Genomic DNA, 27,876 nt, shown 5'->3' with positions numbered 1-27,876 from the left:
TTGCTCAAAGAGATTAATCTGATACGTCATATTGAGATTTGAACTCGTAGTTTTGAAGACTCCGGTTCCTCCGACCGCAAAGTTCATTCCGTACTGTAACCGTTCGTGTCCCGCGTGATCTTTCCATTGATAAGGGATGGGTGTTTTTATCTTCAGTACTTTGGTGGCTGCACACATCCGCCAACGTAACGTAATTGCGTTTTTATAAACAGGTTTTTGATTACAAATAAGTAAATAAGCAAATTAGTCCTTTTTCAAAAAAAAAAAAAAAGGAAAATTAATGACCAGACCATTTAATATATTAATGAATCGAAAATTGCAAAAATAATGAAATTTCAAATTCAGGAAATATTTTTAAACATGCAACCATTATAAATATTTGTTATATATATATATATATATTTTAAAACTTGGGTTGGCTATTAACATTAACGTCAACAATACAGATTCAATTATTAAATAAAGATATAAATACAACCAAGTTTTTCCGATGACTAGCGCATAAAGCAAAGTTACAAACAACATCTTGAACGTGACATTGATATAACATACAATAGGAGTAAAAATACTAGCATTTTGGTATCAGACTAATAATATTTACTTGAGCAATTCCTTGAAGTTAGAGTCTTTATCTAGGTTATCTATGATCAGCATTAAAAAGAAGTGAAGTCGATGAAGATAACGTTTTAGTTACGTTCATAGAGGTACGTACCTAGATAATCGGTAGAGACACGGCCGTCAGAGAAACGGCCGGAGGGTGTACCGGGGTATGTGTTACCATAAGGAAATGCCCATGGGACTACAGCTTCCTGTTTCTTTATGTTTCCGGTATCGACGTAAGAATCTCCAAACGCAAATAGCTTTGTTGAACCGTACGAGTACTGCTGTTTTGAGCTCTCTACTCCATTGATATCTCCTGCCAAAATAAATGGAAGAAATTGTAACTTCTAAAATTACCAAAGAGGAGAGAAGATTTTAGAAGATTCATTCTAATCAAAATAAAAGATAATTGTGAATTACCAAAGAGGAGAGAAGAGAAAAAGACGAGTAAAAGTGGGACGACGAGTTTTGTCATAGAATCCATTTTCGAAATTTGTTTATTTCTTTTGTGAAAGAGAGAGTATGTGAAGGAGATGAGTTAAAAGAACGAATTCAAGGGTATTCTTATTTATAAAAAAGATATTAGTATGCATGCTTATAATCTTTAAAGATTAAATTTATCTTCTAAAACAAGAATTCGAGAATCAAATAATGGATAATCTATCTAAAGATCGGTTCTAACAATTTTAAAATTTATGCTTCTGAATTATTATCTATAGAAAAAAAAAGATGTCTTCATCAAGTCACCTACACCGCTGACCGCTCCACGATAATTTTCCGTCTGTCTCACCACGTCTACGACGATGAAGATTAAAGACGCGGACCACTGCCCATATTGGCATATTGCCATTGATGAGAATAGAGTCAGAATGTCATTGCTCTCGCCCGCCTCACAGCCATATGACGACAAGGTCTTGTTGTTTGATTATAGATATTTTGTGAAAACGTTTTTTGTAGTATAGTTGGTAGTATGAGATCTAAATGTTTGATTATCCATTATTTGATTCTCGAATTCTTGTTTTAAAACTCAATGATAGCATGAGTCTATAAGATCGGTTCTAGCAAAGGATTTTAGAGGAGAGTCACGAGGATTTGCTTTCATTGAGTTTCAAACCGAGGATAGTGCTGGACGAGCCATGGTTCACTTCAACGGAAGGTTAATAGGTAAAACATTTCAAGTTTTTATTTTTTTATGACTTAGGATTCCATTGAGTTAACTGTTTGTAATGTGATAAGTAGGTCAGAAGATTCTAGACGTTGAGAGGACACTCACGGTCGAAGAAGGTCGAGGCATATGATATGATACTCTCACGTGGGTTACAGAATAGATTGTCCTATGTGTCATTGTAACAATTTCATATACAACATGTCGTCTAGTTCAATTATTTTTTTAATCTTAAACATGGATGTACATTTTTCATGAAACAAAACACTTGTTCAATAAAGGAATCTTCTCGAAGTGGAATAGATGCTTTCGGACACGGTAGAGATGAATTGTGTAGAGTACTCCAGCTAACGAAACCGTAGCAAATGAGATCAACGTCAACATCCAAAAATCCTGAACTCACATTTAAAAACCAAATGTAACTAACATTATGACAAAAAGAACAAAAGAGAAAGTATTGATCAAGATTTAGTGGTGTTGATTTACCTTAGGATTAGATACAATAATACCCAAAAGATTAGCCATCAAGTCAAGAGCCGCTTGCAACGAGTTCTGTACACCTCCAACCACACAACGGTCTGGTTCCGGGACAAGATCCTAAACCAATGTTCGCAGAAGCATCACATACTCATCAAAGACCAAGATTTTGAAGCAATAGTTAAACAGAGCAAAACCATTTTTTCAGCTTTGAATTCGTACCTGCATTTGTTGGATTACAGCAAGATCGAACATCCACAAGCCAAGCCTAGAAGCAGCAACTCCAGACATGAGCATGTATGATGCTAATTTCTCCTTTTCCACCCAAATGGATCCAACACAGACTAAAAGACAGGTCCACTACAGAAACAAGAACCCCACTTTTGGTAACATATTCATATAAATCAAAGACCAGTTCAGATAAAGTGGTGTTCTGTTCTCCCCTGTTTTCTTAGCAAATCCAGAAAGCTTACCCTTGTTGCATTAGCTATGTCAAATTATGATTAGTAGTTTGTATACCTGAGACCAGAAGGACCATAGTCCGGTTCTGAGGGGTGAGAGGCGTGACTGCATGAGAGGGTACACGACGGTAGCAGCTAGTCCAACACCAGCACTGATTCCTCTGCCTAAACCAATGATATAAGTAGGTATCCCTTTCCACTCCAATGTCGCCGTCATCAATGTTCCAAAGCTGTCTCAAAAGGAAAACTATATATATACATATATGCAAAACCAAAAACCAAACACAATGAGCTGAAAAGATAGGCTAAAAGAAACCTGAGAACAGTGAAGAACAATAGAGCTAGAGCAACTCCAGGGAGCACTATTTCTTGATTGAGATAATTCCTCCACGCACCAACAAAAGAGGACTCAGTGATTCTATCAAGAATCCTCAAGATCCCGCTTCTTCGTTGCGTGTTCCCATAAGACTCATCTTTGATTGTTCCTTGTAAAAGAGGAACATCATAACTAGATGCAATATCCCTCTCTTCCGCTTTTGATTGAGACAACCTTAGAATCCTTCTCTCATCGCTTTGTACTATCGCAGGAACACCGTTATACACAGAGATAAAGAGCCAATACTCAACCCACACTGTAATAGTAGCCCAAGCTGCGAACGTGATAGCTGATGCTCTAAGAGATACAAAGCTAATGATCAAACCAGTAATAACCGGAGACAGTAGCTTCGAGCTCAAGTCAATTCCCCTAATAACCGAATTCATTCTCGTTAAAACCGCTGGTGAATGACCTTCCGACATAACCACAACCCTGTAATTGGAAAAAACAACATACTCTCTCATATCAAAAAGTGCAGTTACAGTTCCATTACGAAGTGAATCTAAATAAGAACCTTAAATTATACCAGTCTCGTTCGATTAGAATGGTGCCAGCAAGAGTAGAGAGTACTCCAATAGCGCCAGAAAGATTCGTCAACACGACCAATGTTGCGAAAACAGAGAAATTCTGAGACTTGAGATCAGGAACTACGAGCAAAGCAACGACTGCACCACCAGCAACAATGAAGGAGAGGTTTTGAGTAACAAGCCATAGTCTAAGAACTTTAACATAGCTCATCCTATCGATCATCTGGCCTACAATGGGACCGAAGATGGCGGCGGAACCGGACTCTACAACACCGTACATGGCAGTGAGAAACAGAGAGTTTGGCCAGAGGTAAATCATATACAGAGCAACAGAGAATTCCCAAGTTCTGCAAATTCATATACATCCAAAGTAAACAATCTTAGCGAAACTCATGTTACATATTAATATTAATCTAAGAAGATTTGATCAGACCTTGCACCCCATCGAGCAAGAAAATAGCCTAGGTAGAGAGAGATCACCATGGAACGTGGTAACGATGGTTCTTCTTCTTCCTCATGTTGTTCGTTTGATAGAAAAACCCTAGTTTCTGTCTCCTCCGCCATCTCTGCTGACTAAGTTGATTCTTTCTTCGAATTTTTAATTGAATCTGAAACTCAGAAACATTCCATCAAAGCGAATTCAGAGTTCAGTACATCCCCTTGGCTTATCTAGATCTTCAGTTCAAAGGGCGTGCAACTAGTAAGCATCGTTGAGATAAAAAAATAAATAACCAAAAAAAATATATATATCTGAATAGAAAAGGGGATTAATTATAAAATAATGGATTTACAAATAGATTTATATTTAAATTGATTTTTTTAGGTGCTTTTTTAAAAATAATATTTTCCTATGTCACCTTTCAAAAAATACTCTTTCATGATCTCTATTTTAAAAAATACGTATTATTAATATATATAAAAATTAAATTCTAAACTATAAACCCTACATACTAAATTATATCCTCTTAAAACTATTCGTAAAATAGAGAACTCAAACCTAAAAAAAATTCTAAAAAAAAATTAATATATTGTAATTTTGTTAAATATGACAAAAATAAAAATATTCAAAAATGTGTAGTTTTCAAAAGAATATCTCAAAAGTGTTATTTTTAACAAATTCTGTTTTTTTTAAAACATAATATCAATTTTTAGTTATTTTTTTAATATCCTCCACTCGTATTTAAAGCAGAGTGAAGAAGATATGCGATTGCGAAGCAAGGCAACAATCAGAGAAGTATTTTAATGATATTGATAGACATAGATAGATTTCAAGTGAACCTCCAATATACTAACTATTTAACAAGTTCACAAAGAGTTCTCTATATCTAAACCGATCAAAAGTATGAATTTTGGTTTCTGATCACTTTTGCATTGGATAGACGAGACGAATTAGTCAATTTGACATGTAACAAAATTAAATCTTTCTAGAAGATCAACTACGTACATTACATGATTCAAAGAATTAATAGCTCAATCGAGAAAGTTTATAAAAATAAAACGAATAAACGGATACTAGGAAACTGAAAACAAATCCTCACTGTGCGCATGTACGAGCTTGAAGGATGAATGATGGAAGCACTATGTAATGTGTTACTAAGTTATATGGGAATTGTTTTGGGGGTAGATGAGAAAATGTCTGAATATTTTCTCCTTTTTGGTGTCAATAATGCTCAAATCAATATCAGATTTATTTAATTAACTCTTGTTTGTCTCTTTAGAATATCTAATTAGCATAATAACAAAGAAACAAAAAAATTGTGTCTCGGACAGCACAACGACTGAGTAAATAAGACAGCATATATATTTTTTTAAAAATAAGATAATAATAATAATAATAATAATAATAATAATAATAATAATAATAATAATAATAATAATAATAATAATAATAATAATAATAATAATAANATATATACAACTTGTTACAATACAACAATTCATCCTATTAATCTTGAAAATTATCTTCTCATTATCTCAAATCATAAAGTAGTATATACATATACGGACAAGAAACATTATATAGCATGCATCATGTCCTAATACAGTCTGAGAAGTGTTGGTGTCACTGCCTTCTAAACTGATTGGCACGTTATACTATCAAAATTAACAAAAATGTATATTAACATGAATATTGAATTAAATTATTATTATTTTAACAAAAACTATTATGCTCATGTTATGCTATCATAATTAACAAAAATGTACATTAATATGAATATTAAGTTAAAACAAATATTATTTTAACAAAAAATATACATTAACATGATAATTGAGTTAAATTATGATTTTAACAGCATATTATGCTATCATAATTGATAAAAATATACATTAACATAAATATTGAATTAAATTATTATTATTATTTTAAGAGATGACTCTCTTGTACTCATCTTCTAAAATCGAATTGAATTCACTTATAATAATATGTACTCATAATGTACATGCAATTCGATCTTGAGGCCGTTACTATATGGCCAGCTTAAAACGGCATGTATTGCTAGAATTATAAAAGAAAACGGTAAGATGTGTTAACATGTAAACGGTGCGTATTCTAAAACACTGTAGCGGGTTACATTAAGTCATTAGTCGAGAACATTCCAACTAATAATAATAATAATAATAATAATAATAATAATAATAATAATAATAATAATAATAATAATAATAATAAGAATAATAATAGTAATAATAATAAGAAAAATATTTTCTTATGAGAACCATATATATACAACTTGTTACAATACAACAATTCATCCTATTAATGTTGAAAATTATCTTCTCATTATCTCAAATCATGAAGTATTATAGACATATACGGACCAGAAACATTATATAGCATGCATCATGTCCTAATACAGTCTCAAGGGGTGTCGGTGCCACTGCCTCTAAACTGATTGGCAGCTGTCAAAATTAACAAAAATGTACATTAACATGAATATTGAATTAAATTATTATTATTTTAACCAAAAATTATTATGCTCATGTTATGCTGTCATAATTAACAAAAATGTATATTAAGTTAAAATTATTATTATTTTAACAAAAAGTATACATTAACATGATTATTGAGTTAAATTATGATTTTAACAGCATAATATGCTATCATAATTGACAAACATGTACATTAACATAAATATTGAATTAAATTATTATTATTATTTTAACAATTTTCTAAAATGGAATTGCATGCACTCATAATAATGTACTCATAATGTACATGCAATTCGATGTTGAGGCTGTTATTATATGGCCAGCTTAAAACGGCACGTATTGTTAGAATTATAAAGGAAAACGGTAAGATGTGTTAATGTGTAAACGGTGCGTATTCTAAAACACTGTAGTGTGTTACATTAAGTCATTAGTCGAGAACATTCCGACTTCTCTCTCCCTGAGCTCCGGCCATGGTGGTTCATCTCGCGAGGTCATTGGCTGCGTCATCTTTGTCACGACTCACGATGGTCATATTTTTTCTTCGGTAATTGCATCTCGGCCTCAGATATCACTTCCTCTGCGGTGAACGGCGGCGAGTTTTCTAATTTCGGTAGAGCTTCCAGATTTTCATATGATTACCACCAAAATCTGAAAGCTTCCACAATTAAAAAAAAAAAAAAAAAAAGGAACAAAAAGATTCTAAAAAGACACGAAAACATGTAAAGGGTAAAATAATGATTTGGGCTTGTTCCAGGCCAGAACTAAATCTAAGGCCCAATGGTTTGTTGTGAAAATAAATACGAAATGATAGCCCAAAATCCAATAACTATAATAAAAACCCTTTTCAGACCTAATTTTAATCCCTAAAAACTGTCAAGGGTTTGTCGCCTCTCGCTCGTCTCAACCTCTCTTCATTCCACACCAATGGACGGATCCGCCGACGAGGTAATCGTCTTATGGATTTTCTTCTTATTCAGTCAGTCTAATAACCCCTTGTTTCTCAATTTGTGGTTTCTGATTAGATCTTCCTTTTTGTACTTGTAGGGATTGCATAAAATTTTGCGAAAAGTCAGGTAAATTGAATCGATATAATTTGTCTTCTTTTTTTTCTTCTTCTTCTTGTATATGTAAAACGTAAGATGAATTCTGTGTGTACAACGTTCTTGTCACGTTCGTTGATATACTGTATGGGTGTTATCGAATAATTTCAGTGACTATGGGAGGGTTACTGTTTCGGGCTATAACTTTAGGCAGACTCCTCTTGCCGATGTCGAGAGGGCGTTGAGAGAACATTTCACTTCATGTGGAGAGATCACGGATGTATGTGTTCACATGAGGTATTTTTTTTTGTGGCTTCTTCTTCTTCTTCTTCTTCCTCCAATTTTGTTCCAGAGTTAAAATGATCTTACTAAAGAAAACAAACTTGTTGTTACATGAATATGATACAGAATTGGTTATATATATTTTATGGGAGAAGGCGCAGTCGATAAGGCCATGCAACTTAATGGAAGTGATGTGGGAGGATGGAATGTCTCTGTTAAGCCTTTTCCGTTTCCCGAACATGCAAACGAGTAATCCACACTGCCATTTATTATTTGAAGATTTCCCTAATCTTATATAATTCATTTGAATTTATTCATCTCATGCAAAATCCTATTATTGCAGTAGCGTTGTGGTAAGAGTTGAAGGATATGACACTTCCCTTAGTAAGATTGATATCCAGAGCGCTTTGAGTAATCTGTTCTCTTCATATGGAGAGATGTATAGCGTCTTTATTCTCGAGGGGTAGGGGTTTGTTGTGTTGTGCCTTGTTCCTCCCATTTTTCCTAATTAATTAACTCTCAAGTTATATCAGTCTCTCTTAACTTTAAAGACTTGTCTCTTGTTGATCTTTACAGCTATGCACAGGTTAGTGTTGAAGGAAAAGACATTGCTGATAAGGCGTTTGAACTTAATGGGAGCGTCATGGGAGGACGCAAATTATCTGTTGAGGTGCTTTGTAGACCGAGAATACAAACTACCCACATGCGCCGCCGCTACATCCGTCCACTACCTGGTCTCCCACCATGTACTACAGTTCCAGATAGCTCTACCAGTGATGCAGCCATTCCCCAAAGCAGGTAAATAAATTGACTTTTTCTTTTTAATATGGTTCTTCCAAAACCTTTTCCCGTCTTTTAAATTTCTGTGCTTTTGCTTTTGGTATTAATTCAGGAGTGAAAGCTCCAAGACTCCAGATAAACCTGTTGAGAAGAAAAGGAAGTTAAGTAAGGAAGAGGCTACAGCTACGTTAAAGAGTAAGACCATTCCTACTTTAGTTGAGAAGCAAACACCTGATCTAGCTGGGCTCGTTGTTTACGATATATGCATGGGCGACGGCAAGACGAAAGCTGATCCTGGAAAATGGGTATGTGCGCATTTATTTAGGTCTTAAAATTTCAAGACAATGATATCATCACATGATTACTACAATGTCATATAGATTATTGAACAAGGTGGCAGTGTGGTAAATAATGTGGGGTAGTTATAGAATTGGTGGTTGATAAGAAGCAAAACAAAACTATAATGCCTTATTGAGACCTAAGCGCACCAAAGAATCATTTTGGATAGGAACTGAAGAAACAATATATTTGAGAGCACCAAAACTATTTAAGTTTGTAACTTCGCAAAATATTTGTTGAAGCTCATTCTGTCGTCTCTGATTGCAGGTTACTGTCCACTATACTGCAAGGCTTCATAAAAATGGGAGGATTTACTATTCCACCCGTGGAAGGCATCCTCATGAGTTTCGTGTAGGTTGGTATTATAACGAGATTCGAAAATAAGAGGCTGTAATAGTAGTCGTCTTTGACTGTTACTTGGATGCTCATATATGTGCTTTTCGTTGTTGTTGTTAATTACACGCAGGTCTTGGAAATGTCTTTCCGGGATTGGATTATGGCATTCTTGGTAACCTTTTCGTACTGGTTTCTCTTCACTATGTTCAAAATGTGTATCATCATGTTGTTTTGATGTATATTTTTTTTTGTAAATTTTGAAGGCATGTGTGTTGGTGGCAAAAGAAAGCTTACAATCCCTCCAGCATTGGGGTAAGTAAAGCGGCGCCTTTGCAGATCATTTTTGATTTATCTTTGTTGTGATGTTTTTATTCAACCTTTTTAATATTTTGATCATGATAATATTTTGTGTGGCTCACAGACATGGTGTGGAAGGTTTTCGTGACACTATTACTCGTGATGCCTGGCTGGTGTTTGAAGTTGAACTTCTTTGTTTAAAATAAATAAATAAATAAAACTTCCTTCGAATTAATACACTCCATAATTAAGTTTTGTTTGGTGTGTTCTAGCTTTTATTGTTTTCGACCGGCCTTTTGCGTACCCTAGCAAATTGTTATCTTGACTTTTACTACTAGTATTCACATTCCAGTTAAAGTATCAAGCAGCATCTTTAAGCTGCAATCCGTATTTTAAGAAATTAGTTGGTAAATTACGTTAATATAAATAAATTATATGGCTCTCTCTCTCTCTCTAACCTTGTAGAGAAAGTATCTCCCAACTTTTTCCGATGCTCTTTCTGTTGTTCACAATTTGTCCCTTTCTGTGCTGTTGATTCATCGCCATAAGGTGTTTCCTCCTACTTCAGTAAGCATCTCATAGAACTTTCGGGGATGCTTTAGATCTTGAATCAAAAAAAGGGTAATAATGATTTGGGCTTGTTCCTGGCCAGAACTAATCCAAGGCCCAATCATTTGTTGTGAAAATAAATACCAAATGATATCCCAATCCAATAATTATAATGAATAAGGTAAATGGTTAGATCATCACATTATCTATTTAAACAAGAACATTGCACGGTTTCACATTATCCATTGCATGGTTTCCATCACATTATCTATTTTTCTCAAATCAGAATTAGGTTATACAGAAACCAACGCTGCAAGGCAAATCCCCTCCAAGAGTAAACCTCCACACCTCAGTAAGGTAAATGGTTAGATGATCATCGCAGATATATTTACTTCAATCTCTCTTTATGAGTTCATGTTAGAAGCACTGATTGACAAAAATTACAGATGGAACCATGGATTGGACATCGTCAATGACTAGGTCAGACCTATACAATTCCAAGGCAAATAATGAACATCATCGACCCCCGACAGATACAAAATGGATGGTCAATGTAGAGGTAAAACAACAACAACAATTTATATTCACATAGCAAACGTCTTAGTTCCTTCTTAGGCTTTTTTATCAAGGCGTCCAAAAGTCATGGCTTCTCGACGTTGCCCCTTCCGTAACAAGTGTGGGAATTTTTTAGACTGTTTGTTCTTTTTCTTTCTTGCTGGATTAGAAACTTAAGGATCCATTCCTTATCTTTTAAGAGTCTAATTTTAGAGATCTCAAATCCCGCTGGCTTATGTAATGTGTGAACTTTACAATAAAGAAATTAGTTTTTCTTTTTAGTGTAATTAATCGTAATGTTGTCACCTGAGAGACATAATGCACTAGCAATTCGTTATATACTGTACCCGTATTCTTACGATTAAAAACTACTTATCATTTGCTATTACTTAAAAGTTGTGAGAAAAAAGATACTAAAAATATATTTGACTATTTATTAAATGGGTAAAATAATAAAAGGTTCTTCCAAATTTAATTAAATAACTTCACATGGGGAATTAAGTAATTGTGTAGTGTACATTTATTTTGCTAACCATGGCATCGCTATATTTATTTTGCAATTTTATTTTTGCTTATAATCATGTAAGAATCGTGATCAACACTAATACCCTTTTTTTTTTTTTTTGAGCAAAACATTTATACCCCACTTCTTAACACAAACTGTTACCACATAATGTTTTAGATATTATTTTTATCAACTAGTGTATATTCAATTTTTACAAAATGATCGAAAAGGAAAGGAAAGCACTCAGATCATTTTTCTTTGATATTTTAGATTTTGCTTTAAATCAAATGTCAAAGATTTAATTAAACCGCCCAATGACAGTCACCATCTATCGACTGAGAACACAATTTTACACATTCATTCAAATCTCTTGAGGATTTCTCACAAACTATTATTGGATTTCTCACAAACTATAATCAATCAACTGATTTGGTATCTCTAACATATCGACATAACATCCCTAAATACTTGATTAGGTTTGAACGCTCAACAAGCCAATATATATATACTCTAATAGAGAAATGAAGCAATTCTGAGATATAAGAAAAGAATAATGGGTAGTTTCGGAAGTTGCAAAAATTATCCAAAATCTAATCCAATTCCAACACAGAAGATGAGTCGAAGAAGTCCTAAGCTGGACCTTTCGCCGCCTACGTCAAAATTCAAAAATAGTGGAGCGCGAGTATATAGCTCTAACTTTCTTCTTTTTTTTTCTCAACATTTTTCAACCATTTTGAGTTATCTAATGCAAGAAGAATTTTTATGCTTATGTGGGTGAAACCATGTGTCTTGTCTTGGTATTTTTGTACTCCGTCGAATTTTCTGGTTACTATAATACTCTGTTTCATTGGATGCATAAAAAAGGGTAAGACGTTTTGTGGGTGTGTGTTGACACCATAACAAAAGTAGACATTCTTAGCGAAGCAGAGAGATTGCTTACACATAACGACAAGGAAGAGTCTTAATTAAAAACTATAATTTTGTAAATAGCTAGAGTTGCACCTTCAAACATATGGGGCTGCGAGTGATCTCCCTATGGTTCACAATAAATAGAGAGACAAAAAAAAAAACGGAAACAAACTAGTTTTTAGGGGTTTTAACGAATTTAGCAATCAGTTCAACTTTAACCTCGCTGAAGAAGGCAATGATGCAAGCGTCTGGTTTAACAGGAATGATTTTGCTTAGAGACCAAACGATCAATGATGTCTGAAACAGCTGATGGGATTGGCTCTACTCTTCGATCTGCATAAAACCCATATCTTCTCTCATGTTAACCCATACACAGAAAATTATAAATAGAGAGACCAAGTTGATACTCTCTATCAGCTATGGGGAGACCAAGTTGGATCATCTCGCGTCCATGTCCTCTTATTTGGCCGTTTACAACCCACATATGCCTCACCTGTTTCCCATTAACCAACAATTTAAGACCCAGCTAAAAACAAGTTAAACCATTACAGTAGAGCAAACAAGATTTCTTACTTTGAAGTTGACCTCTTCTATCAGGAAGTCTCAGATTGTTGACAATAGAAACGAGTTGAGAAACCGAAACCTCCTTTGCGTCAACCATTTTGTCGTATAGCTTCAATCCCTTCGACAACATTAACCTACTCAACAAAACTCCGCAACTTAGTGTCCTAGGCCTAAACTATAGACAGAGACACAGTAAAGACAATCCAACTAACCATTTTCGCTTCATACATCTCTTGGACAACAAAAGTCTTCGCCATATGCTTGCAGGACACTCTTCATCTTTCTCTTCTTGCTTTTTTCTCAGAACAGAGACTGTTATCTGAATGATGGAAACAACGCATAATCGGAACATTTGCAACCAAGTCTAATATCTGGTGAAAACCAAGAAATCAGATCTTCCAAAGTACCTTAAGAAAGCCGAGTTACACTTATGGTTCACTATCTCCTCTTGAGTTGCAGATTTTTCCAGTTTTTTTTTCTTGTCTTTACAATCGCTCTTCGGTTTCTCGCTACCATCATCTGTCCCACAGACAAACACAAGTACACAAACAAAAATTACGTTTTCAGTAAAGCAAAGAGTCCAAACACTGAAACCCGCAAAAGACAGACATTATATACATATACAAAGAGTTCATGCACACTGTTCAAAGATCATATAAAACTGTTGTTGTTGATATGAAATCCTCGCTTTCTAATCCGAATCGGCAAGAAACCAAACCCAGAAAGTTTTGTACACAACAAAGAAGCTCAAAATTGATACAGAGATAGCTTATTTGCGGATCATGCTTGGTCGATTTTGTCACTGGCGGCGACCGGCGAAGCTGCTTCCAACCAACAGTCGGTTTTGGGTTTGGGTTTGGGTTCGGGTAGGAGTCAAACCCTCGGGTGGGTTTGACGTTTCAGTAGGAGTCAATATAAAAGGACCCTCTGCTTCAGCTCAAGGCTCTGCTTCACCCTTTGTTTAAGTCCACGTCACTTGCTATTTGTGTTGACTTTACCAGCTCAGCAGTGACTTTACTTGTTCACAGGCCTAAGAGAAGACTGAATTTGTAGCAGAATGGGATCGGGTCATTGCTGCTTTTGATTCGGATGTTTTGTTGTCTTTTTCGTTCTAGTTGGCAATTTTGAAATTTATTCTGAAGATATTTGTCATATATTTATGGAAAACAGTTTATAAACACAAAATTAAAAACTAAAATTCGCTTCAAAAAGTAAAATTTAGCCGATGAGTCAAATATATAAAAGATAGTAATCAAGTCAAATGGCAGTTTTTACAACGAGATCATAATCCGAGACAAAAAAAAATTAGCCACAACCACTCCCAAAAACTTACCAAGTTATGGCTAATTATAACCCGCACCCAAAACTAGACCTGGGTAGATGAGATCAAACCTGACGAGACAAGAAAGAAAAGTAAGCATATATATATATATAGTAAGAAATCAAAATGTAATTAATAACACAAAATTACAGAATTAATGAATACATACCTTCAAAGAGTCATCTCAACAAACTCAACGATGGGACACGCATAATCAAACCGTAAAAATCCCCTATCACCAACGCCAATGTCACCGATGCTGTCCAGTATCTCAAAGTACGGGATAAGAGTGCCATCATCCTCTTCATGTACCCCAGCACCTATCAGTTAGCAGAAATAATTAGGATCTAAACATCCACGTTCATTAGGCTATCATAATTTTGAAAACATTTTATTACAACATTATATGGCACCTGTCAAACTCATGGTGTGAATACTGTGCCTCTTAGAGTGAGGATTCCTCTCATATGCTTTTAAGTTCTTCTTCGGTTGGCTTATATATTGCCTGCCAAATAAAAAGACATGGGAAGATGAAAAACCAATCTAGTCAAAATTTGGACCAATCTCAATTCATCACCAATACTTACCTGCCCTTGTAAGTTGTTCTTATAGCTAGCAAACCAAATAACCGATACTGTGATGCTCCCACGCAAGTTCTTAGCCTTATCTAAGAGAAGTCTGATCCAAGAAGGAGGGGAGTATTGGTGATCGAAGACAACATCCAATGCACTTAAGTAGTACAAAGGTACCTCCTACACCAAGAGATATAGAAAATTAGAAAATTTCAAAAGAAAAAAATTAACAAACTATTATTAAAGAAAAGACTGTCACTACTTACCCCTTGAGAAGATTTAATACCCGAAGTAATGAAAACATCCTCAGAATATGATAGACATTCAATGCTACCATCATTTTCATGGGCCAGATCTTCCTGAACTGCTTTATCGACGAGATCATCAATACACAACGATTCTTCCCAGGGCATCCGATCATTGTCCTTCAAAAGGGATTCAAATTGGCGAATTTCAGCACAAGCCCAACAAGTGGAACGATCTTGATCCAAGCCGTAAGAACTGAGAAGAACTTGAGGATTTGTAATCCTTAGAGTTTGAAGAGTGATGTTCTGAACACCATAAAGCAATGCAACTCTAACCGCATTAGGGACCAAAGATGAAAAATCCCAGAAACTCTAAATCCATCAACAACCGGTAACTAGGCCAATTAAGAAGCTTGTATAAATCCTGCAGAACATATCAAACACAAATAAACAAAGAAGCACACACACACAACATATCATATGATATCAAACACAAATAAACAAAGGAGATAAGGAGTATCAACAAAAAAACCGATATCAGATAAACAAATAGATGCATCGTAAGAAGCAGATAACAGTATAACAAAAACCGATATCAGATTAACAAATAGATGCATAAGCAGCTAACAGTAACAAGTATAACAAAAACCGATATCAGATTAACAGCATCGTAACAAGCAGATAACAGTAACAAGTATCAACAAAAAAACCGATATCAGATTAACAAATAGATGCATCGTAAGAAGCAGATAGCAGTATCCAAATCAAATCAAAACAAGAAGATAACAAGAAGAAGAAGAACTTACTTCCAAATCATAACCAGTCTTCCTTGCTACAGATCGCATAATCACATGGACATGCTTCCTTTTGTTGAATCTTCTCTCACAAGAGACTCTACGTTGAAAGCTCACGTTCTTGGTCAGAAGAAGTGGATCCCTTGAAGATAGCATAGCAGGCTCGATTCTGTTAAGAACAAGATCATCATCAGCATTGATTCTTCCAATAGGGGCGTTGCGGTAACCAAGAAGCTCCACCGTTCCTCCTCTTCCGTCTTCGTCGACGGAGACGACTCTCACCATCACCGGTCTCCAAACCTTGGGTAAAGGCTTGCGATACATCCGGTCCATTGTCGCGACCGCGATCGTCGCGAGAGAGAGAAACAACGCTGAGATCTAGGGTTCCTAATTTGGGGGAAAAAGAAAAGATTTTCACGCGTTATGGGCCTATTAGGCTGGATGGTGGGTTTTGGGCTTATAATACATGGCGAAATTTTAAGACAAAATGTTTTTTGTATTTTCGTATACAAGAAAAATTGAGATATTGAAAACAATAATTGAGATCTTGAAAACAAGAACTGAGATCTTGAAAACAAAAATTGAGATCTTGAAAACAACTTTGTTTTTGGATTTTACAAAAAAAAAAAGAATTGCAAGTATGCATACATAATTTGGAATAAGAATCCGAAGAATACAAATATTGTAACAAAAACAAATAACGTGTATTCATTACTTATCGGATTTCTTGAGAAGTCGAGGAGAAGGACTAATCTGTCAACACGATTGGTCACCATCGGCGGAGATTGGCCACGGTTATCCATCGGAGATTGAAACTGAGGAGGGAGATCTAAGATTGCTACGTATGAATTGGAAAAGAGAAGTCGAAGATAAAAAAGATATACAACGAGAGGACTAGGATTGTTTTTATATAGAAGAAATAAGAGGGTGAGGTGAGAGAGATAAGGCCGTCCAACCACTTTGCTAATAAAGAGGTGCAGTACCGTGTCAAAATCTTACCCGATTTCACCTTTTTTTTTTTAATTACTTGGGATTCGGTCAATTATAGGGATACAAAAGGAAATAAATTCGTAAATTCCCGGATTTTACGGTTTGATATTGAGTAAATTTACAAATTCAAGGAATGTCAATTTGATCACCCCATTAATATAGATATTTGTTTAGCGGATTATGCTCCAAACGAATTAATATAAACCATCTTTAGTAAGAGTATCTTCCTTGTTGACAAAAAGAAAAAAGATATTATATTCCATAAATCATTAAAATTGATTTTATAATTAGGAAGTTATTTAAGTAAATGTTTAATTTGGTTGTTATAATCAAATTAGATAATCCGCATATCAACTTTCCTAATTCCTAGTATTTCAAACCCAATTGCACTAATGCTCAAAATCAAACTAATTATTCCTTTCCTTTTAACAATTTTGAATTGTCCGTGTTCAGTTTGATATTTCTCACACATATTAAAAAAAACTTATTATTTAATTTATATTACTCTTAATCGATGTATTATTTTATTTCATATTATCAATTAATAAATTAAACATTATGAATAAAATTAGATAATTTATCAAAACATAATTTAAAACAAAAAAATTAACTTTTGAAACAACAAGTAACTTTTAATGGAGGGAGTATCTATTATTATTTCCAAATGCAATTAGTCTCCTAAAATATTTGATTTAAATAGATTTTTCGATTTCAAAATTAATTCATTAACATTTTTAATTTGAATTGATTAATAAAGCAATCAAATTATAAATATATATATATATACTAACATTAAATTTATGGATAATATTTGTTCAAAGCTAGATGAGATAGAGTCTTTACTTTATTAGGGTCATTTCATAAAATTCTACAGTCAAATTAAATTCAGTTTTTTTTAAAAAAGACCCAAAAGGTACCCATTGCAATTGCAATTTAAGAAGAAAAAAATGACAGTTGTTGGGAAAAAGAAAAAAAAAAAAAAAAAAAAAAAAAAAAGGTAACAAACCAAATAGTATGAAAAAATAGGTATCCACGGATTTAATTGAAATAATTGATGCAGAAAATCATGTTACTCCGTCAACATCTCTCTCTCTACTCATGAATGCCCAAATCTTGATTTGCAAGTACACTAATTTTCGTTACCCAAAAAAGTAGTATTCCCTTTTTTTTTTTCACTGGAAAGATTTTTTTTATTAAAGATACACGGCATATAAACCGAGTCTAAACAAAAGGCCCACAACATGAGTATTACAGGATAAGGACAAGCCCGTATGAGCCCAACAAGTGCTCACCGACATTACATCGAAAGCCAAGGGAGTTTGTAGCTTTTGGACTCTATCTTATACATGTGTCAACTTGAGAATACAACCGCAACACGAGTTGATGAGTCATCGGAAGAGAAACCGAGATCAACTTTCATCGCCGACGAGCACCAAATCCGGTGAGGGAAACATCGCCGAAACAACGCGCGAAGAATCCTTGTTTACCACCGAAATATATCTGAAAGGAGCTCAACTAAAAAAAGGCGACATAAAGATATCGTAATAAGCTTCGGAGAATTTTTCAATCCTTTAACTGGAGACATAATCGCTTGATCCATTTTCTGCAAATCAAAGTTTCTAAAGACACAAGCTAGAGATTAACCTTAAGCCAAACACACTTAAAAACTAATTACCAACTCAAATCCATAGAATTTATTAAAAACACACAAAAAGACTGAAACCAATCGGTATAAAACTGATCGAGGACGAACAAGGATAAGAACCGGCCAAACCTCTTATGGAAACTAGATTTGCCGGACAGACACCGGCTATCCCCACTAGTAAAGCTGGAAGATACCGGGCAGAAACCCGAAACACTCGGGACAGCTAGATGGAATCACGAGAAGAACACGACAACGGATAAGCCATGTTTACGGCGATACCGAACTTCATCCGGACACAAAAACCGACAAAACATGTCGGACAGCGAGAATAGAACTGCTTACTGCAAGATGGAATCACGAGAACACGGCAACGGATAAGTCATGTTTACGGCGATACCGGAGTTCATCAAAGATAAGAGCCTCTCTCTCTCAAATATGTAGTATTCCCTTCTTTTCATCTTTCTAAACAAAAATAAATAAAAATCTAGTTTAGTGAAAGAAAAGTCGCGTTGTCGACAGTTTAACACAAGTGGGAGGACACCTGACCGCACCACAAGAAAGTAGTACTTTATTCTTATCTGGAAACGACCATCAAATTTTTTTATTACGGCAAGTGGGACGACAACACGTGAGCGCACCCACAAGGTCCAAAACCCCACACACAAAGTGAGTAGTACATATCAATATTATTTACAAGGATCTATAGTTATATACTAGTATTACTTAAAAAGTTAAAATGAATTCAATTTTATTAGTACAAGAATTAGATTAAATTTTAAATTTTATTGAATACTTGATTAAAGAAAAATAATTTTTAGTAAAAAATCTTTAGTAAATTTAGAAATTCAGCGATTATGCCAATTTGTAAAATTTGTATTTGTATATATCATCATTAATATAGATATTTTTTAGCAGATTTATGCTCCAAACGAATTAATAAGCATATTCGTTTGTCAATATTAATATAAACCATTTTTATTAAGAGTATGTTCCTTGTTGACAAAAAAAAAAAAAGAAGAAGAGTATAATCCAAAAAATCATTAAATTAGTTTTATAACTATGAAGTTATTTAATTAAGAAGTTGGTTTAGTAAATACTCTCTATGTTCTATAATAGACTATAAAATTTTCTAGTTGAAGGCACAAGGTTTAAGAAATTATAAATGTTTTTGTTATTTTTTATAAATATTTATTCAGAAAATTTAAAGAATAGAAAAAAAAATTGGAGAATAACTTATATACAAGAAGACCTTTGGGAGTTTCTTCCAATGACTTTTGTATAGTTTTTTTCTTTTACATTTTAATAGCAAAACCTTTTTCAAGGAATAAAAAAAAAAGAATTGAGATTGAATCTTAAATCTCTTATTTTTAGACAAAGAACCAATTTACATGGCTGATTTATATTATTCGTTAAAAAAAAATAGTATTCTTCTTTTCATCTTTCTAAAATCTAAACAACCACAACAACAAAAATAAAAAAAATATATATATACTATCTAGTTTAGTGGGAATCGCATTGCCGACAGTTTAACACAGTGGGACGCGTGACCGCACCAGAAGAAAATAGTACTTTATTCTTCTTTGGAAGCTACTGTCAAATTTTTATTACACGAGTTACGGCAAGTGGGACAGTACATGGCTTGTAAAATATTGTTGTATAACAAGAGTACAAGACTAAACCTCACTTTTTTCAAACGTGTGCATCACATTCACACTACACATGCCATGAAATCACTATCTCTCCACCTTCGCCTTTTGTGATTCTCCACTTAGCCGTTATGACCAGTATTTGTATGTGACGTGTAGGATTTAGCCGTTATAATTTATTACCGTGGGCATACTAACTGGGCCAGTTACTAAAGATGAATAATTCACGTTACGAATGGGATACGACTGAAATCTAAAAATGTATTATATTTATCTTTCGCAGTTTAATTTATTTTGACACACATCAAATATCCCAATAATTACAAAGAAGATCTTTATAAAATAAAAAGGTAAAAATTAAATACTTTTATATCTAAAAAAATAGTCATAGTCAAAACTGTAAGCATTTGAATACATAATTTTTGCTATATCTTCAGTTCAAAGGGTGCAACTAGTAAGCATCGATGAGATTAAAAAACAAATAACAAAAAAATATATATATATCTGAATAGAAAATGGGATTAATTATAAAAAAATGGATTTACAAATAGATCTATATTTAAATTGATTTTTTAAGAGGCATTTTGTAAAATAAACTTTTTATATGTCACTTTTCAAAATACTATTTCATGATGTCTATTTTTAAAAATACACATTTTTAATATATAAAATGATTAAATTACAAACTATAAAGTAAAATACTAAATCATATTCCCTTAAAACTATACCTTAAATATAAAATAGAGAACCCACACCTAAAAAAAATTATAAAAAATTATTTAACATATTATAATTTTGTAAAAGATGGCAAAAATGAAAATGTTCAAAAAATGTGTATTTTTCAAAAGAGTATCTTAAAAATGTTATTTCTAAGTTTTCACAAATTCTCTTTTTAAAAAACTTAATATCAATTTTTAATTATTTTTTAATATCCTCCACCAGTACTTAAAGCAGAGTGAAAAATATATGTGATTGTGAGGCAAATCAACAATCAAAAAAGTATTTGAATGATATTGATAGACATAGATAGATTGCAAGTGAACCTCCAATATACTAAATATTTAGCAAGTTTACAAAGAGTTCTCTATATCTAAACCGATCAAAAGTATGAGTTTTGGTTTTTGATCACTTTTGCATTGGATGTCTATAGAAGAGACGTATTAGTCCATTTGACATGTAACAAAATTAAATCTTTCTAGAAGATCAACTACGTACAGTACCATTGAAATATTATTTCACTCCCAACAAGTCATCCCTATATAAACAATCGGAACTATTACATGATTCAAAGCATTAATAGCTCAATCGAGAAAGTTTATAAAGATAAAACGAATAAACGGATGCTAGGAAGCTGAAAACAAATCCTCACCGTGCGCATGTACGAGCTTGAAGGATGAATGGTGGAAGCACCAAATCTAAGTCGACGAGATTACAACATTATGTAGTGTCTTACTAAGTTATATGGGAATTGTTTTGGAGATAGTGAGAAAATGTCTGAATATTTTCTCATTTTTGGTGTCAACTATACTCAAATCAATATCAGATTTATTTAATTAACTCTTGTTGTCCCTTTAGAATATCTAATTAGCATACTAACAAGTAACAAAGAAACAAAAAAATTGCATCTGGGAACAGCACAACAACTGAGTAAATAAGACAACATATATATTTTTTCAAAAAGAAGATAATAATAATAATAATAATAATAATAATAATAATAATAATAATAATAATAATAATAATAATAATAATAATAATAATAATAATAATAATAATAATAATAATAATAATAATAATAATAATAATAATATTGACAAAAAATAAATAATAATAAGACAAATATTTTCTTATGAGAACCATATATATACAACTTGTTACAATACAACAATTCATCCTATTAATCTTGAAAATTATCTTCTCATTATTTCAAATCATGAAGTATTATAGACATATACGGACAAGAAACATTATATAGCATGCATCAAATTAGCAAAATTATCTTACTACAAGATGAGAACATTATATAGCATGCATCAAGTATTATAGACATATATACGGACAAGAAAAATTATAAACATTATATACGGACAAGAAACATTATATAGCATGCATCAAGTATTATGGACATATACGGACAAGAAAAATTATCTTACTACAATCTCAAAAGTGTTGGTGTCACTGCCTTCTAAACTGATTGGAACGTTATGCTGTCAAAATTAGCAAAAATGTACAATTAACATGAATATCAAATTAAATTATTATTATTTTAACAAAAAATATTATGCTCATGTTATGATGTCATAATTTACAAAAATGTACATTAATATGAATATTAAGTTAAAATTATTATTATTTTAACAATAATATACATTAACAATGATTATTGAGTTAAATTATGATTTTAACGGCATATTATGCTATCATAATTGATAAAAATGTACATTTATATAAATATTAAATTAAATTATTATTATTATTATTTTAACATATGATTCTCTTGTACTCATTTTCTAAAATCGAATTGCATGCACAATGTACTCATAATGCACATGTAATTCGATCCAAAGTCAATTTCTCTTTGTCTGATGATGATTCAGATAAGAAAACTCCGGTTACTAAAGATTCTGGCAAGCCGGAGCTTCCGCCTCCTTATGACCCTTTCAGTAAGACACCGGCGATTGAGGTACCAGAGGATCCTAAGAATCTCCAAGATATATTCCACAAGATGAGAACTGAGGGTTTTACTAATGAAGCTATGAAAATGTTTGATGCGCTCAAAGTTTTCATGCGTATGCTTTTCTGTGGTGTTTCGCCTAATGCTTATATACATATACTGTTTTGATCAAAGGGCTCGCAGGGGATGCAAGAACACTTAAGGATGCGAAGAATTACTCGTTGGAAATGATGGGAATTGGCATGAGCCATAATGCTGCCACTTACAGTCCAGTGTTTGAAGGCCGAAAGGAGATTGATCGCTTGAAAGAATAACATCTTCACCAAAGGCCAAAAGGTTGGTCACACTTCTATGAACTACTCTGTTCCAGTTATTAGTAGTATACGAGTCAATGTGGCTCTTTTGTTCTTAGGTAAAATAAGAATAAGAAACAAGTGTTCGAGTTGTTTTTGAGACTATGTCACTGTCATGTATGTTGTAGTAAATACGCTTTAGAAAGAAAATTATAGCTAAGATACACGTCTTTAGGGATCAACTCACGTTCTTTAGTTGAGAAATTTTCGACTCAATGAGTAGGCAAATGAAAGTCAACGAATTGAGTAACATGAACATGAGAATCTATTTGGCTTAAATAAAAAAGGGAAATAGAATCTTTTTATTAAAAGGAAAAAATATGGAGAAAAAAAAATGAGACTCTGAGAGCGACGAAACATCCACATGGTTCATCTCCCAGCCACATGTTTCTCATAGGACTTAAACACAACACCAACGCACAATTTCCATCACACATTCTTCTCTCTCTCTCTCTCTTCTGTGTGAGGAGAGAAGACGCGATGGTCTCAAATTGCTTAAGCCTTGGTCTCCATCTCAATCTTCATCCCCACAAACACAATCAGCATTCTTTTTCTTACTTAAGATCCCAGACGAAAGCTAAACTCTATCAGCATGTCTCCACAGTTTCAAGCCACAACACTTCTTCTGGGTCTAAGTTTGACTCGCAACATAAAAGTCTTAAACTCTATGAACTGGGCAACCACAACTTGAGTTCAAACCGGCGTGTTGGCAACTTGTGTTCTACCCGATCCGGTGACATCCGCCCAAGATCGATGACCGGCTCAGAATTCAACGACTTGGAGTACGACGAATCCCAATTCGACCCATCCCTCACGAATGACGAATTGAAACCGACAACACCAAGCCAAAGAACGTTTTCATGGTTGGACATGTCAAGTTTATGGATCGGTCTCGTTGTTGGTGTGCCTACTTATTACCTCGCTGGGAGCCTAGTGGACCTTGGCATGGCGTGGTGGCAAGGGATAGCAACAGTGGTTACTGCCAACCTAATACTACTCGTGCCGCTCGTCCTCACCGCTCAGCCTGGCACTATGTATGGTATCTCCTTCCCTGTCCTTGCTAGATCATCGTTTGGCATCCGTGGAGCTCACATCCCGACTCTACTCAGAGCATTAGTAGGTTGTGGATGGTACGGTATCGAGACATGGATAGGAGGAGAAGCTATCTTCTTGCTCTTACCGGGTCACATTAAGAACTCTGCTATGTCTCATACACTACCTTGGCTTGGAACTTCTCCGCTTGAGTTCTCTTGTTTCATGGTCTTCTGGTTGGCTCAGCTTTGTATTGTTTGGAGAGGAATGGACGGAATCAGAAAGCTCGAAAAGTACTCTGCTCCAATTTTGATCACTCTCACTTCCTGTCTCCTCGTCTGGTCCTATATCAAAGCCGGTGGGTTTGGTCACATGCTTTCCTTGTCATCCAAGCTTACCTCTGCTCAGTTTTGGACTCTCTTCTTCCCGTCGCTAACCGCAAACATAAGTTTCTGGGCAACTCTAGCTTTAAACATCCCCGATTTCTCCAGGTTCGCGAAATCCCAAACCGATCAGATCATTGGTCAAGCTGGTCTTCCCGTTTTCATGGGTTTGTTCACGTTCGTTGGTGTAGCTGTTACTTCCTCCACAAGCATCATCTTTGGAAGAGTCATCTCCAATCCAATTGAGCTTCTAGGTCAAATCGGAGGCCTCGCCACAACAGTACTCGCTATCCTTGGAATCTCACTAGCCACACTCACTACAAACATAGCTGCAAACGTGGTCGCGCCAGCAAATGCGCTTGTGAATCTAAACCCTAAGTTCTTCACATTCGGGAGAGGAGCCTTCTTGACAGCAGTTATTGCAATCGTGTGTCAGCCATGGAGATTGCTCAAATCTAGTGAGAGCTTTGTGTACACGTGGCTCATCGGGTACTCAGCACTTATTGGTCCAATCGGAGGCATACTTCTCGCAGATTATTACCTGATCAAGAAGATGAAACTGAACATTGGAGATTTGTACTCACTGAGTCCCTCCGGGGATTATTACTTTACTAAGGGATATAACGTCGCAGCCATCGTGGCTTTGCTCGCCGGGATAATCCCAGTCGTGCCTGGCTTTTTACACAAGATCGGAGCTTTGTCGAAGGTCTCGAATGGGTTCGTCGTTGTTTACGACAACGCTTTGTTTTTCAGTTTCATCATCGCAGGATTTGTTTATTGGATCATCATGTCTCGTCTGAGAAAGAAACAGAGCTCGTTGCCTTCTTCTTCACAGCCGCTTTTGTAATAAATAATTTTGCTTTCTCATATGTATTGGGCCTATTGGTATTTAATTGGTTACGGGCTTTGTTACAGAGAATGGGCTTGCTACATATTCAGCCCATAAGCAACTTTCCAACTCATTATTTGGTACCCAAATGTGATTTACTGATTTATATAAAGTTTATGATTTCAAATAAAGACTTGCCGACACAAGACTCTATCGAGACGTGAAAACATTGAATGTAGTAATATATAAAGTAGCTGGCACGAAACAAACTGTTTCTACTATCTAGATCTATTCTAATTTCAAGATCTGAAACATTAATATATTAGTATCATTTATATAATCAAAAGAAGACAACCAGTTGCAAAGCCACGTTGTATAGTATAACTGTATAAAGTAAAGAGAAAAGGAGAAGAAGAACATTATCACAACCATCCAAATCTTCAAGATGCGAAAACATTAGCCAAAAAAAGTCCCATCTTATAGCATAATTTACCATCTCGATTCTTCCTATGATCAATTCCACATCGCCAAGCGGGGAGAGGTTCTTCACGTCGATATTCTAGGTTAGATCTCAAGTGAAACCTTAACTCTTTATACTCACAATATCTAGAGCAAAATATTTGTCTTGTTTAAGTAAATCACATTCAATCTTAGTAGCTAATGATAGTAACCTATTTTGCAGACATTCAATCTTAGTAGCTAATGATAGTCACATAGCATCGTGGAGCTACTCTTGGGTGTAACGCTAGGAATAAATGATTGCTCACAGACTCGGTAACTAAGCACACGGTACATCTACTCGGAAGTGACAGTCCTTTATGTGACACTCAAGATCTGCTCTCGCAAGTAACAAGGTTTGCAGAGGAAGTAACCTTTTTAGATCATCATATCCATTTATAACGACCTTAAGTATAAGTAGATGTATGGGGTGGGGATATAGCGAATTTTGTTTTCTGCGGGGAGCATTTGCACATCTTTCATGGAGAATGAAATCACATTCCATTCACGAATAGTAATCACCTTCATATGTAGGACTTGCTTGAAAAAACAAGTGCAAATGAGCTCTCAAGCATGTTTGATTTCCTATACATGAGAGTAATTTTTATTCATGTATGAAATGTGCTTTCATCCTCCATAAAACATGTGCAAATGCTTTCCATAGGAAACAACATACGTTATATCCCCATCCACTTACACTTAAGGTCGATGTCAATAGTATGATAATAAATGTTACTTTGACGGTAAAGCTTGTTTTCGCGAGAGCAGCGGTTTCATCTATTAGTGTTGCATAGATCAGAACGGAAGCTTTGTCAGAGATCTCCCAAGGGTTTATTTCGTTGAGTTTTGTTATGTTTTCAGCATTTTCATTGTATAAAAATCTAGTTGTCGAACCGGCCGGGTCAATGGTTCATGAAAATTTATTTGATTTCATTGTTTCACCGTTTCAATTATTCTTTAAACCTTTTTACACATATCTTGGTCGCCTCATCTTCTTCTCTACAATTCTCATCTCCTTTAACGTGCTTAACAAACGCTTGGTTTTTCGATCTCTCTTTTATTTCGAATTTTTTTATGTGATCGTCATCGTTATAGTTAATCATTGAATATTTAGCAATTGATTATGGTGTATACTTTATTATAAATAATTGATCTTCATATGTGCAATCTCTTAATAATTTCATAGTACTACGTCTGAAGTCTTTTTTTTTTTTTTCTTTTAATTGTGGGTTTAACAAGCAATGGAAACATAACCAAATAAAAACTATGAAGAAATAGCAGTTTCTACTATCTTAGTGTTTTCCATTCAAAAGTTTCAATCACCTTATCATTATTTTTAAATTTCGTAATTTGTTAAACATGATATAATTAATTTTAATTTTAAATTTATAAATTATATATATATATATTAAAGAAATATTAATTAATTAACCAACGGTCAAACCTGGTTGACCCGATAATCTAACCCGGTGACCCAAAAAGTAATCTGGTTCACCTTCCGGGTTGGGTTTAAAAATATTGCTAAATATACATATTTGAGTCTTAGAAGTTATTTAAGATAAGTTATTTTTCCTAATTGAATTAGGAAAATATTGTCTAAGGTTTTTATATAAAAGGAGATGTAGAGTTATTGCATAATGTAAGAGTTTAAGAGATAACAAGAGAGCTTTAGGTTTTAAGAGATTTTCTTAAAGATAAAAGAGAATAATTCTTTTAGCTTTGTGTTCTTAAACTTGAAGAGTGTTCTTGATACAAATTCTATAGAAATTTCCATTGTGGTACTCTTCTCGAAGGCGCATACCAATATCGAAGAATACAAATGGGGAACCAAATGGAGACACAAAGTAAAAATATTGTCCATGACTTCATTGTTGACCCTTCGCAGGAGAAGTTAATGCATTGGATTTTTCAGCACTATCCAGAAACTGCAGTGAATTTTAAATTGCAAAACCAGCAACTCAGGACAACGTACATGAACATTCTCTTAGGCATCATTAATACACTTTACTACAAGCCTCCACATGATCTCTCCGAGTCTCAATTAAGCAAGGCTTCCAAGGACTTGTATGATCTGACTCAAGTCGGTTTCAAACTGCAATGGTTAAGATTGAAGCTTCGGAAGGTTTGCTTTGACAGGAAGAAGTACCATCGTGTCTCTGAAGTTCGGATCGGGGAACTTGAAAAACAAGTTAAGAAACTTG

At 34.2% G+C, this 27,876-nt stretch overlaps 6 protein-coding genes and 4 long non-coding RNA genes across 13 annotated transcripts in view; 6 read left to right on the top strand and 4 right to left on the bottom strand.

Annotated features, from left to right (window-relative positions):
* Positions 1-1,263, bottom strand: part of LOC104768539 (GDSL esterase/lipase At5g03610-like) — a 2,865-nt gene extending 1,602 nt beyond the window's left edge. The window contains exons 1-3 of one of the 2 annotated variants that reach the window (XM_019242471.1): positions 1,021-1,261; positions 713-916; positions 19-167 (exon numbers count right to left, since the gene is read on the bottom strand). In XM_019242471.1, the coding sequence (XP_019098016.1) occupies positions 19-167; positions 713-916; positions 1,021-1,084 (417 nt within the window). In that variant the 5' untranslated portion in view covers positions 1,085-1,261. Of the gene's footprint in view, positions 1-18; positions 168-712; positions 917-1,020 lie in introns of both variants that reach the window. The other variant, XM_010492546.2, reaches the window with a different exon arrangement.
* On the top strand, positions 1,404-1,923 carry LOC104772107 (polyadenylate-binding protein 4). The gene is made up of 3 exons (XM_010496754.2): positions 1,404-1,511; positions 1,638-1,764; positions 1,840-1,923. The coding sequence occupies exons 1-3, from the start codon at positions 1,404-1,406 to the stop codon at positions 1,896-1,898; spliced, it is 294 nt and encodes a 97-aa protein (XP_010495056.1). The 3' UTR covers positions 1,899-1,923.
* On the bottom strand, positions 1,932-4,323 carry LOC104768536 (solute carrier family 40 member 2-like). The gene is made up of 7 exons (XM_010492542.2): positions 4,040-4,323; positions 3,606-3,953; positions 3,020-3,511; positions 2,762-2,933; positions 2,465-2,602; positions 2,252-2,362; positions 1,932-2,158 (listed from the first exon to the last, which is right to left on the bottom strand). The coding sequence occupies exons 1-7, from the start codon at positions 4,168-4,170 to the stop codon at positions 2,018-2,020; spliced, it is 1,533 nt and encodes a 510-aa protein (XP_010490844.1). The 5' UTR covers positions 4,171-4,323; the 3' UTR covers positions 1,932-2,017.
* On the top strand, positions 7,386-10,014 carry LOC104768535. The gene is made up of 11 exons (XM_010492541.2): positions 7,386-7,482; positions 7,582-7,610; positions 7,749-7,874; positions 7,986-8,108; positions 8,203-8,322; positions 8,436-8,657; positions 8,752-8,944; positions 9,246-9,333; positions 9,445-9,486; positions 9,578-9,626; positions 9,736-10,014. Exons 1-11 carry the CDS (start codon positions 7,462-7,464, stop codon positions 9,815-9,817), a joined length of 1,095 nt encoding a protein of 364 aa, XP_010490843.1. The 5' UTR covers positions 7,386-7,461; the 3' UTR covers positions 9,818-10,014.
* LOC109131429 lies at positions 10,375-10,996 on the top strand. Its single transcript, XR_002037071.1, has 2 exons — positions 10,375-10,517; positions 10,607-10,996. It is a non-coding gene; the product is annotated as an uncharacterized LOC109131429 (long non-coding RNA).
* On the bottom strand, positions 11,587-16,560 carry LOC104768534. 3 transcript variants are annotated; one of them, XR_764249.2, is made up of 11 exons: positions 16,341-16,560; positions 15,638-16,012; positions 14,853-15,255; positions 14,602-14,766; positions 14,428-14,519; positions 14,184-14,334; positions 13,101-14,085; positions 12,906-13,012; positions 12,703-12,827; positions 12,161-12,622; positions 11,587-12,059 (listed from the first exon to the last, which is right to left on the bottom strand). It is a non-coding gene; the product is annotated as an uncharacterized LOC104768534 (long non-coding RNA). The 3 variants fall into 3 exon arrangements; XR_764250.2 differs by lacking the exon at positions 11,587-12,059 and having other exon boundaries at positions 12,081-12,622; positions 13,101-13,212; positions 14,027-14,085; positions 16,341-16,555; XR_764248.2 differs by lacking the exon at positions 11,587-12,059 and having other exon boundaries at positions 12,081-12,622; positions 16,341-16,559.
* Positions 17,778-18,780, bottom strand: LOC104768533. Its single transcript, XR_764247.2, has 2 exons — positions 18,390-18,780; positions 17,778-18,130 (listed from the first exon to the last, which is right to left on the bottom strand). It is a non-coding gene; the product is annotated as an uncharacterized LOC104768533 (long non-coding RNA).
* On the top strand, positions 22,395-22,894 carry LOC104772106. Its single transcript, XM_010496753.1, has 2 exons — positions 22,395-22,695; positions 22,755-22,894. Exons 1-2 carry the CDS (start codon positions 22,395-22,397, stop codon positions 22,892-22,894), a joined length of 441 nt encoding a protein of 146 aa, XP_010495055.1.
* Positions 23,345-25,262, top strand: LOC104768532 (purine-uracil permease NCS1). Its single transcript, XM_010492539.1, has one exon. It carries the CDS (start codon positions 23,414-23,416, stop codon positions 25,193-25,195), a length of 1,782 nt encoding a protein of 593 aa, XP_010490841.1. The 5' UTR covers positions 23,345-23,413; the 3' UTR covers positions 25,196-25,262.
* Positions 25,505-26,610, top strand: LOC104768530. The gene is made up of 2 exons (XR_764246.2): positions 25,505-25,740; positions 25,860-26,610. It is a non-coding gene; the product is annotated as an uncharacterized LOC104768530 (long non-coding RNA).

Source organism: Camelina sativa, chromosome 20 (assembly GCF_000633955.1).
Source record: "Camelina sativa cultivar DH55 chromosome 20, Cs, whole genome shotgun sequence".
NCBI classification, from domain to species: Eukaryota; Viridiplantae; Streptophyta; class Magnoliopsida; order Brassicales; family Brassicaceae; genus Camelina; species Camelina sativa.
The sequence above is the reverse complement of the archived record's forward strand: the minus strand, read 5'-3'. Positions and strand labels throughout refer to the sequence as shown.

What these genes read in the sequence shown, in the direction of transcription:
- LOC104768536 (XM_010492542.2), bottom strand. Translation starts at nt 4,170, where the DNA reads ATGGCGGAGGAGACAGAAACTAGGGTTTTTCTATCAAACGAACAACAT. An exon ending in CTTGCTCGATGGGGTGCAAG is followed by an intron (nt 3,954 to 4,039) that starts GTCTGATCAAAT and finishes ATGAATTTGCAG; the next exon opens with AACTTGGGAATTCTCTGTTG. An exon ending in TTGTTCTTCACTGTTCTCAG is followed by an intron (nt 2,934 to 3,019) that starts GTTTCTTTTAGC and finishes CTTTTGAGACAG; the next exon opens with CTTTGGAACATTGATGACGG.
- LOC104768532 (XM_010492539.1), top strand. Translation starts at nt 23,414, where the DNA reads ATGGTCTCAAATTGCTTAAGCCTTGGTCTCCATCTCAATCTTCATCCC.
- LOC104768535 (XM_010492541.2), top strand. Translation starts at nt 7,462, where the DNA reads ATGGACGGATCCGCCGACGAG. An exon ending in AAAATTTTGCGAAAAGTCAG is followed by an intron (nt 7,611 to 7,748) that starts GTAAATTGAATC and finishes GAATAATTTCAG; the next exon opens with TGACTATGGGAGGGTTACTG. An exon ending in GATGTATGTGTTCACATGAG is followed by an intron (nt 7,875 to 7,985) that starts GTATTTTTTTTT and finishes AATATGATACAG; the next exon opens with AATTGGTTATATATATTTTA.
- LOC104772106 (XM_010496753.1), top strand. Translation starts at nt 22,395, where the DNA reads ATGATTCTCTTGTACTCATTTTCTAAAATCGAATTGCATGCACAATGT. An exon ending in TGCGCTCAAAGTTTTCATGC is followed by an intron (nt 22,696 to 22,754) that starts GTATGCTTTTCT and finishes TTTTGATCAAAG; the next exon opens with GGCTCGCAGGGGATGCAAGA.
- LOC104772107 (XM_010496754.2), top strand. Translation starts at nt 1,404, where the DNA reads ATGAAGATTAAAGACGCGGACCACTGCCCATATTGGCATATTGCCATT. An exon ending in CACAGCCATATGACGACAAG is followed by an intron (nt 1,512 to 1,637) that starts GTCTTGTTGTTT and finishes ACTCAATGATAG; the next exon opens with CATGAGTCTATAAGATCGGT. An exon ending in CTTCAACGGAAGGTTAATAG is followed by an intron (nt 1,765 to 1,839) that starts GTAAAACATTTC and finishes TGTGATAAGTAG; the next exon opens with GTCAGAAGATTCTAGACGTT.